The 10,597-nt window shown below is 45.1% G+C and overlaps 1 protein-coding gene across 8 annotated transcripts in view; it reads right to left on the bottom strand.

Moving 5' to 3' along the window:
* ROBO1 (roundabout guidance receptor 1) overlaps positions 1-10,597 on the bottom strand; it is a 1,092,383-nt gene that overhangs the window by 40,793 nt on the left and 1,040,993 nt on the right. For all 8 annotated transcript variants that reach the window (XM_045286235.1, XM_045286236.1, XM_045286238.1 and 5 more), the window contains 2 exons: positions 3,990-4,144; positions 728-1,063 (listed from right to left, as the gene is read on the bottom strand). In XM_045286235.1, the coding sequence (XP_045142170.1) occupies positions 728-1,063; positions 3,990-4,144 (491 nt within the window). The remainder of the gene's footprint in view (positions 1-727; positions 1,064-3,989; positions 4,145-10,597) is intronic.

The raw sequence follows: 10,597 nt of genomic DNA on the forward strand, positions 1-10,597 counted from the left end.
TAGAGCAATACTATTTCCTACAGGTATAACTTTGCAAATTATGTTATTAGAGCAGTAGCCTGGAGGTCTACAAAGATCTCAAATACCTATCTCTTCTAACTCACATACGTCACGTTAGGGAAGCATTCCCCTCAGGCCATAAAAGACGATTGCTGCTTCAAGCTAACACTAAACTCAATTCACTTTAGCTTCTATACTGACAGACTTCAATCGGGTCAACCAAAAATCAGGTTCTAAAATTGTAGCAGTTTTAGTAACCGCATGAGGTAGGAGAAATACAACTAATGGAATCACTTCTCCAGCGCAGGTTAATTTTTTTCTCAGTTTCATATAAAAGTCCCATATGACCATGTAGAAGCAATTATCTTCCATCTTGAGTGGAAAAATGGGAGAGTCTGTTTCTTTAAAATGCGAGGTACAGTTATGGTTGTACAACTGCTTTATAAATAACAGGTTGTCCTAACCAATCTATCACTTGGCATTAAACCTGAATTAATCTCAAAAGCAATGGGGAAAACTTACGGATTACAAAATCAATTTTCAAAGGTTATTGGGGGGCGAATGAACTCTTCGACACTGGAAATTATGAAACCAAATAAATCAAAAACCCTCGTAACAAAGACAAAATCTCAGCCCCTGACACAGCACACTTCCACATCTGGTACTGGAGGGCTGAGGGTCCCTAATGTAGAAAAGGGGGGAAATGAAAGAAACACTCTTCATTCACCTTTATTCAACTTGTTTTGCTCCATGATATTGTACTGAATTGGCGCCACGTCTTGTTTCTGCTGTCCCGCCGGCTTCCAGTGCTTCTCGCTCGAATCCCCGCTGCCATTGTTCATGTTATTACTGAGGTTGGACTGGATGAGCTGGGTGGTGGCGTAAGGAGTGGGCTGCCCTGATGGATTGACAAAACGCCCGTCCTTCAGATTTGGGCTATTGAAGGTTTTCATCTCATTGATTTTGTTACTAAGGTCCACATCACCATAAACAGCTGACTCAGGGAGCATCAGATTTGTCTGTTTGTTATCCAGTTGGTTGTTATAATTGGCTATACAATCAGCTACGTGCAACGGAGAGGAAAAGGGAAAAAGTCATTCCGTGTGGCTCATTTTCAATCGCTCGCTAAGTAGCTCTATGAGTCATAGCAAACTTGTTACATAAAGGGCACATTAGCCGAAGATTGTCTTGAAAGCATAAAAAGTGCAGGATTAAAACACACACACACATACACATTTTGAACTTCTGAGAGCACTATGTAATAAATCGTTCGTGAAATTTAATAGCGTCTTCTTTTTAATATGAATCCTACTAGAACATCGTCCACCTGAGTATCTTTGGATACTCAGTTTAAATTGTCTAACCTTGGAGTGCTGACCTAATTAGATATTAACTGAAGCTTTGGAAGCTACAGAGCTAAGGATAAGAATTGAAAATCATAGGAAAGAGGGTGTGGTGAAAGACGAGAACAACAACAAAGAAGTTTTACCTGGCTGCCAGGATAACATGAGATTTCTGTATTTTATAAAGGAGCTCACTCAAAAGATGAGGTGGAGAGGACAAGGTGCTTGGGAGAACTGTGTTAAGTTATTCTTTGGGTCATGTCTGGTAATCATTATTGAAGTAGCATGCTATCTAATCGTTTTTCACGGTTTCATGACAGTCCAAGAAGTGTAAAATGACAATAATGACAACAAAATGAATTATAGTAACCAGGGTAATTTGAATTATAAAAGCCTGAACTAATGTTACTATGTCTCATAATCTCATTCTCCCTATATTTCTTCCCCTTCACTGAACTCGTTAGGAGTTAAATCACTAATATTTATGGAGATGATGTCTACTGTTGAAAAAAAGAAAGTAGGAGCTTGAAGGCCTAAAATCATACACGATTTTTTTCATATTTCTTAATTGAAATATTTTTAAAAGAAAAAGCAGCCAAGTTCAGGCAATTCATCAGGGAGGGTCAACATTAAAAGTTTGGCTTTGCAAATTGGTTTCCAGCTGTATTTTTTTTTAAAAATGGTAAGTTAACACACTTGCCACCTAAGAAAAATTTGCACCTTCTAACACGCTTCCTCTCATGAGTCTCGTCAATCTTATCCCACAGAATTAATCTATTCTGTGTAAGGAAGTCTGATCCATCTTTCCATTAGCAATTGTTACGTCTTATTTCTAGGCATTAAGTTTTATTGAATAGTGGCGAACAAATATTAGTAAAGATAATATGATTTAGGCGCTCTCGCTTTGATTTTCCAATCTAGGTCACATATATCTTGGCGAGATGGTGGATGTCTGCTCCCATGTACTTCTTGACAGAGTAGCCACGTTGTCTGTGAAAACAGAGCCTTTGAAATGTGGCTAGTGGAACAGACAAGTGGAATTTTGGATTTTACCTACTTTAATTAATTGAATTGTAAATGGCACCATGTGAGGCCCACCATAGTAGACAATGCAGATCTCAAGATTGATTTAAGCAATAATCACCATTTTTTGCTCTTTTATAGGTCTCAATGTCTTTCTTTTAATTACAGTAACTTGTTGTCTGTCTGTCTGTCTGGACAACTAGATCATGGTCCTTTGCAGACACAGCTTGTTCATCTGCAGAATGGAGACATGAGAATTTTGAGGCTGGGTAGACAGGCTGCTTTATGCTTTGTTCTGTACCGTGTATAGCATCTTTTATTTACACGCAATCCCTCGTTCCTTTGCCTTGAGTTTTGGAGTCATATCTTTCGGTTATTGGCATTTTGTTCAGTAATATTTCTATATTGTGAATGTAAAAGAGACATACTTTTTACATGATTCCATTTTCTCCTATTTGTTATCTGTCCTAAATTTTCTGTTCTTTATTCATTATTCTATTACATATCACTGAACAAAACTCAATGTCGACTCATAGCGGCCCTACAGGGTTTCTGAGACTTTAAAACAATTACGGGAGGAGGAAGACCAGGCTCTCTCCCTATCACATATTAGTGACCTTTTTATTTGGGGGGAGAGGGTGTGGTGTGGGGAGTTTGCAGTGAAGTGAAAAATATTTGTGTCAGGCTACTGTCCTTATATTTCATTGAAATATTGATAAAATTTTCCTGCCAAAGGTGAATAAATTTCTCATTTCTGCTAAGCCTTCGTCTCTCGTTATCTCCCTAAATGTACAGATAGGAAGCAAGGCACAGTACAAAAGGCACAAAAACGTTATGGATAAAAATGAACACAAACTGGGAGCTTTCTCAGCACTCAAATATTCCCATGCCCCATCTTTAAAGGCTTTCTGCTCCTTGAGCATTCATTCATTCACTCATTCATTCACGGCCCTTTCTTTTTGTTAAATTGTACACCTACCATAGTTAGCACTCAAACAGTGCCCCCATTGTAAAAATTCGATTCTATTATGAATTAGGTAAAGGTTTCCAGAGCCTCCCATCACACCTCCACCCAACAAGTCTTACACAATGGGTTTCACCCCACGGGCTACACTCCCCTCAATATTATCGTGTAGTCTACTTCCTTCCTGTGAACTCTGTCCTTTCCTCCTCTTTTCGTAAGCTTCTGCACTGTGCTGTTGGATACCTGCCGCCCATTAGCATTCACATTTGTCACACGCTGACTTAGAGAGAGAGTTGGCTCATGCTCTATTCCTGCCCTTGTGTTTGGAGCAGGTTACGTGAGATCACATACCTGGCTGAGGCAGGATCCACGACTGTTTGCGGAATACAGACTATTGGCTTTTTAATCTTTCAGCTAATCAGAAATGCCTTTACCGAGTCAGTAACGTAAAGGCAGAACAAAGCCATTTGGTCATTAACGCTACAGTTTATATGAAAGATTGTGACATGCCTGCTTTCAACCTGTCAAAAAACATCTGGATTTTTATACAAGTTGACGCACGCATGCCCAGAGTCGGAAGAAGGAAGAGGACCTGTCTCTCCTTCTGGCTACTTCCTTATAAAGCTTAATGCATTTCAGACCCGCTCCGTGTCTCTAACCTGGGCGACTGTACGTTGTCAGGTTGCTATCGCTGTTCCCGTTGCCTGCTGTGCAGCAATTGATGGAGCAGTCATTGTGATTGTTGCCAGTATTGGGCCACGTGTCTGCCAGCCAGGGCTGGGCGGCAGGTTCACTGATGTTGAGAAGTCCTGGTCTAAAGAAAGCACAAGAGCACACAAAAATACAGCAGTTATAGCAACAGGGAATAACATGTCCCACGTGACGTTCTGGCAAATGCTTCATCGCGGCCTCACAGATAAGGCAAACTGATGACATTCCTTCCTCACTTCACAGACAGGGCAACTGTCACAGAATGTTCCCAGGGATGCGTCCACTGACAGCCTGATCGTTCTGTGTACTGGCTAGGCCCGTCCATTTTGTACTATTCTACCCCCTCTTCACTTGTGATCATTAAAAATGAAAACATGGAATCTAAGAATATGGATGCATGTGTTTCTAGAAAGCTCTTCGGACTGGAAAGCATATTCTGGTCAATTCATCATTTTTGACTCATTTTAAAAAATCATTTCATTGCAATGACACAGCCCACCTTTCAGTGGGAATAAGCTCCTTCACTTAGACAGTGGACGGCGGTAAGCACAAGCCGCAAACATTTACATACAGATTCTCCTGTTTTAGAACTAGTGCTCTGGGCTCTGTGGCATTTTGCAGGAGCCTCATCGATGTTTCCATGCAGAGCTCTGCAAGCCTGTCACCACTGTTTGATGGGGACAATGTAAAATGCCAGCCATCCCTACATCAGCAGAGGAGAGCTACCGTGTGAAAATGGCACAACAAAAACGTCCACTGCAGGAAATCTGAGTGTTCATGCGTTCACTGGTACAACAGATGTTCATCCTTGTCCACTGCGCAGGGGGAACACAAAGCGCATTGTCAGTTATTAATGGGAGCCCTGGACCACCCGTGCCAAAGACTCAAATTGGAATCCAACGCGGGCATCCTCGATGTCCTTCTCCAACATTAACTCCACCGGATAATTCAGCGAGAGGTGATCACACACGACGCGCCGTCGGGTCCATGGTCAGCAGACTGGTGCTAAGGATTCTGCAAAGATTTGCCTGTGGCTTTGCTTTCTTTGTTAAAGTGCAATTCCCAGGCTTCTCGTTTGCCCAGCAATCACGGCCCTGACATTTCACTCTCCACGGCTCATCCTCGGCCACACAGCGAGTCAACCGAGGGACCAGACGAAACACCACGATGATGATGATGTGAAGGGGATTTCACATGTGGACTCTGGATGCATAACTTATTTTTCTGTCCACAAAACCCTGGTGGTAGAGCTGCTTCAGTGGTGGGCAACTAACCGCAGGGTCAGCAGTTTGACTCCGCCAGTCGCTCCCTGGGAGAAATATGAAGCTTTCTGCTTCCAGAAAGATTTAGAGCTAAAGGGGCAGTTCTACTCTGTCCTGTGGCTGTAAGTTGTAACTGACTTAATGGTAGTGGGTTTGGCTGTTTTTATTTTTCCCCCCATCTATCCATATATACAGATGTGTTCTCTGTATGTGTGTGAGTCTGTGTATCAGTACTAAAACTAGATAATGTTTGCTTACAGATTATAAAGCATTGTTCTGATCTGTTTATACATACTGGCATATTCAGTCCTTAACAGTAGTAAATGAAGTCGATTTCAGGTCTCAGAGACACCGAGTTGATGCAGATGCATCGTGACCCTCTAGGACAGGACTGAGCGGCCCCTGTGGGTTTCCAAGGCTGTCACTCGATGGGAGTGGCCGGGGCTTTTGGAGGGCTGTCCTCGTGGCTAGCAATCACCACCACACCACTTACTCTTCGAGCTAATGACCCTGACAGTGAATAGCAGACCTGGGGCTCAACTCACTAGAATCCACATCCAACCCAGCGTGCTTTCAACACTTACAACCGAAGAAGGAAGAAAAACAAACCCAAATCTATGACTGCCAAGTCCATGCCCATTCGCAGCCGCACGACTGGCAAGGGTAGACCTGCCCACGGTTTCCAAGACCGACTCTCGCTACGGAAGCAGTTCGCTGCCTCGCTCTTCCAGAGCACTGCGTGGGTTCCAACTCTGGGTTGGCAGGTGAGTGTTTTAACCATTCCTTCACCAGGGCTCCTACATACAGCAGGGGGCACTGAATGCCCTGAGGTTCTCAAACTTCCTGAACAACAGGAAGGGAAAATGGACCGTCTGGAGCTTGCACATTTAGAATGAAGCTATTCAATGGGAGCAAACCTTCTATTTAAAATGCTGATAGATACCTAGATGCTTTGAAGAGCAATGCTGATGTTGAAAATTAAAAACATTTACATGTAAGTTAGCTCCTGGTGGAGCCGCTCAGGGGTGCAAAGGGTTCGTGTGCTCTGCTGCTGATCCAAAGGTGCGGTGTTCTAGTCCACTCCAAAGCTTCTTGGAGGCAAGACCTGGTCATCTCCTGAAAATCCAGCCACTGGAAGTATTATGGGGTACCATTTTATGGGTGGGACTACCTTAAGAAGGAAGCAACTTGATATGTCACGGTTACCTGGAGTTTTGACCTACGTTTGTAATAAGAATCCTGCATCTAACCATTGGTACCTTTCCTATTTTATTTTATCTTCAACTTACACTCTGAGTGCTACCATTGTAGAAGTTGTTAAGTGTTGTAAAGGTGTTATAGGCTGGTAGGAGTGTGGGTCAAGTGGAAAGTCATCAGTCTGTTACATGGTTCAAAAGAAATAGACAATGTTCTGCTGCTACTAAGGATAACGTGGAGTGGGCACGGGGGTGGGGGGAAGTGTTAAAGTGAATGTTGTGATAGCCTCCTATCAGAAAGTTTTCATATATGTGGGTGATTTCCAACAGGATGTCAGATTGGCTCCTCATGAATCTGAGCCTGCGATGTGTGAATTTCAAAGGTCTTTTGGGAAGCCAAGGGCAGATGCAGCTACTCCGATAAGGGCTTTAAGGTCTGTAAGCGTTATGTATTTGTCAAGTGTGTGTGAGAGAGATTTAGCTGTCAACAGTATGACGTGAAGAGCTGCAGACACAATGCTGGATACCCTGATTACCATGTTCTAAAACAGTCTCAGGGAATATTTTCTCATGTAATATTTAAGCGGTTATATTTTCACGTTGATATGTCTGAGTTGTGCTAAGTCGTTTCCTCGTCATTTGAAAAGACAATACCATAGAAGAAAGTGAAAACACTGGAGCTCATGGAAAAAAATGTTTTTTTCTCATTTTACTATGGGGTCATATTCCTACCATGGAGGGGGGGGAGGGCAAATACACTTTCATAACTGCTTGGCAATCACCTCCCATCTTCCCTCTCTTCCCACTTCAGAAGTTCCAAGCCTTCCCTCCCAGAAAACAAAACTATTTGAATCCTTAAACCACAGAAGAAATCCCCCTGTTGCTGGGGGATTCAGTCAGGGACCTTGTCACCAAGGGCTGCCTTCCACTGGTCTCTTCCCAGGAGGGCTGGAGGGATCATCCTGAGGTTGTCAGGCTTCTGAAGCTAAGGGAACTGGGCTCAGCTTCCTTCTCTCCTCGCACCGGCAGGAAATGCCATTTCCGGGGGGCCATTCCTCACTGCTCAGCCTGGTTTCCCCCCGCCCCCTTCTCTGGCTCCCTCTGTGGCAGATCAGTTGTAAGTGGGTTGTTATTTTATTGATCTGTTTGTCTTTTGATGATGTGACTCGGGGTGTGGGGAAAAAACCCCATAGGAACAGCCCGTCAAGACTGCCCCCATCCTCTTTGGGGTCACTTTAGAACTCCTGGGCCACTTTCAAGTTGGGAAGAGTTTTCTTTGTTTGTCCCAGTGCTCCTTCCTGTCCACTTTCCTGGAAAGAGCTCCATTGCCAATGTGGAGAACCAGGAGAGACTTCTAGCTCAACTGTCTCCTTTGTGGGGTGGGTAAGTGGGGGGTGGGGTGGGTCAGCCCTATGTATTTTCTTACAAGTGAGGGTCAGAACTGAGGTCTTCTCCCATTCATTTTCTCATGAACAACTCCCTCCTCTCTACATTTACCAGTGATGTGTTTCGAACGTCAGCAGTTCCTGTCTCTGCACTTCAGGATCGCACCGTTGATTGCGAGTGGCAGTCGTACACAGAAAGGGCTGGCAAACTTGTGCCTACCCACGGCCAGGCAGTAACTAAATGAGGATCTGCAGGCCTCGCAGTCTCTGCAGCCAACACTCAACTCTGCCACCCCAGCAGGCCAACCACGCATGCAGCGTCATTCTTAGAAATTTTTATTTATCAAAATAGTCAGGCCACCGTTTGCTGACTCTCACATAAGAGGAAGATAATCCGTCACTGAAGGGTGAGGGGCTTCACAGTGGTACTGTCACAGGGCACAAAGTGCCTGGAGGGAGAACCAACAGGTGGTGGCAGGGCGGTGAGGGCTTTCCGGGCTGAAGTAAGGAGCGAAGGAGTGAAGGCCGGCACAAGAGAATGAGGTGCAGGTGCCTGGGATCTAAGGTGTGCTGCAGACGGGAGGAAAGGGGGGTCTGGAGAGGCCTAGAGGTTGTGGGTTTCATCTGTTATCCCAAGCAGCTCAGACTTAATCCCATAACACGGTTGCCCCTGTTAAAATGGGACTTTCAGCAGCTAAGAGTCATAATCAATAAACATTTAGAAAGAGCAGTCTGAGATAGGAACTGAAAATACAGGGAATCCAGGATGGATGAGCCCTATAGGACCAGTGGTGTGAGTGGCAAAACAGGGAGGGTAAAGGGAGAATGGGTAGGAAAGAGGGAACCGATTACATGGAACTGTGTGTGACCTCCTCCCTGGGGGACAGACAACCGAAAAGTGGATGAAGCGAGACGTCGGACAGGGCAAGATATGACAAAATACCCATTTATAAACTATCAAGGGCTGATGGGGGAGGGGGGAGCGGGGAGGGAGGGGAAAAATGAGGACATAATGCCGGGGGTTTAAATGGAGAGAAAATGTTTTGAGAAATGATGTACAAATACGCTTTACACAATTGATGTGTGTATGGATTGGGATAACAGTTGTATGAGCCCCTAATAAAATGTTTAAAAAAAAAAAAAAAGAAAGAGCAGTCTGGCTCCAGTGGGCAAAAGGGAATTGCAGGAAGGGGTGCTATCCTTTGAAGACGTGGAGCTTGTAGCAGGCTAGGCACGGAAAACCAAGGCCTTGACTTTAAAGAACGTTATTATGAATGATGACGCTAGTTCAAGGAAGACTCAACAAAACGTAGTCATGGCTGGAACAGATGCAGTGGGATGACTTGAAGGTTCGGGCTCAAATCATCACTCACCAGGGCCGCTGGAGAGGCACCCCGAGAGTGAGGTCGATGTGGGAGGGAAATCAAGGTTCAGGGATGGACAAGGGAGAAGTCTGCACAGGAATCAGGCTTACTGTTCATTCTCTGAGCCTCAGGGACCACATAACACAGACACACATGCTGACGAATGTTCACACATTCACGTGTACCTAGGATGTTCTGTGCTGTGGTCATTTTGTTTTTTAATTGTTCATAACATTCAGCACCTGCTGAGATCATTCACTTTAAAAACATGCTTATTTATTTTCTGCCCGCCCCCCTGCCCCCCATAACCTAAGGCTCCTGGGGACAGGGATTCTAAACTGTTTTCGGAGGACCCCAGGCACCTAGAAAGTGGCCTGCTGCCTTGTAGGCGCTCGATACATATATGTAGTAGATAAATACACTTAAAATTGTGCACATCAGTCATTTTGAGCCCAGACACAAGAGTTTTACTTCTCTGGCATACCAGCATTATTTATTATTTCATTTGAGAGAGCAGTGATTTCTATTTGGTATTTGAAGTAAGTTGGTCTTACTTCTGGCATGCTATTTGTAAGCGCACTCGGTGATGTCTTTGCGGTGATGGAGAGAGCTTTTCGAGTGGATAGTTTGGGGACTCTGCCATTTGCTACCTGCGCATTTCTGCTCATTTCCCATGTGAAAATTTGGCCTCTCAATCTGACCTGTAAATTTCCCCAGAGCACAGACCAGTCCTGCATTTGGGCACAAAGGCAGATGCAGAAACGCCCATTTTAACAACGCCAGATAAACGCCCTCCTTGTCTTCCCTAATGAGGAAGCTGGAGTCCACAGTCATGGCCAGACGCCTGTAAAGAGGTGGTTTGTAATCAGATGTTCCCGCTTCCCCCAGGAGAGAACGTCCTCACGTTGGGGCTGTGACGTCGATGGAATTCCCATAGATGCGGAAACACGCCCTGGTTTAATTCTCTTCTTGAGAAGACCTCCCTAGCTCTAGGTTCTTCCTGTGGCTGGCTGTGCTTCACCAGCCTGAGAACCCGACGCGAGCACTCGACGGGAAAGACAGGAGCGGGTGGTGAGCAGTGAGCATGCGCGATCAGGATGCTGTGCACACAGCGTAACCCGAGCGCGATCAGGGTGCTGTGCACACAGCGTACCCCGTGTGCGATCAGGATGCTGTGCACACAGCGTACCCCAAGCGCGATCAGGATGCTGTGCACACAGCGTAACCCGAGCGCGATCAGGGTGCTGTGCACACAGCGTACCCCAAGCGCGATCAGGATGCTGTGCACACAGCGTACCCCAAGCGCGATCAGGCGGCTGTGCACACAGCGTAACCCGAGCGCGATCAGG

The sequence above is a fragment of the Echinops telfairi genome, unplaced genomic scaffold (genome assembly GCF_000313985.2).
Source record: "Echinops telfairi isolate 266 unplaced genomic scaffold, ASM31398v2 ScPeMD7_6;HRSCAF=24_1, whole genome shotgun sequence".
Taxonomy (NCBI): domain Eukaryota; kingdom Metazoa; phylum Chordata; class Mammalia; order Afrosoricida; family Tenrecidae; genus Echinops; species Echinops telfairi.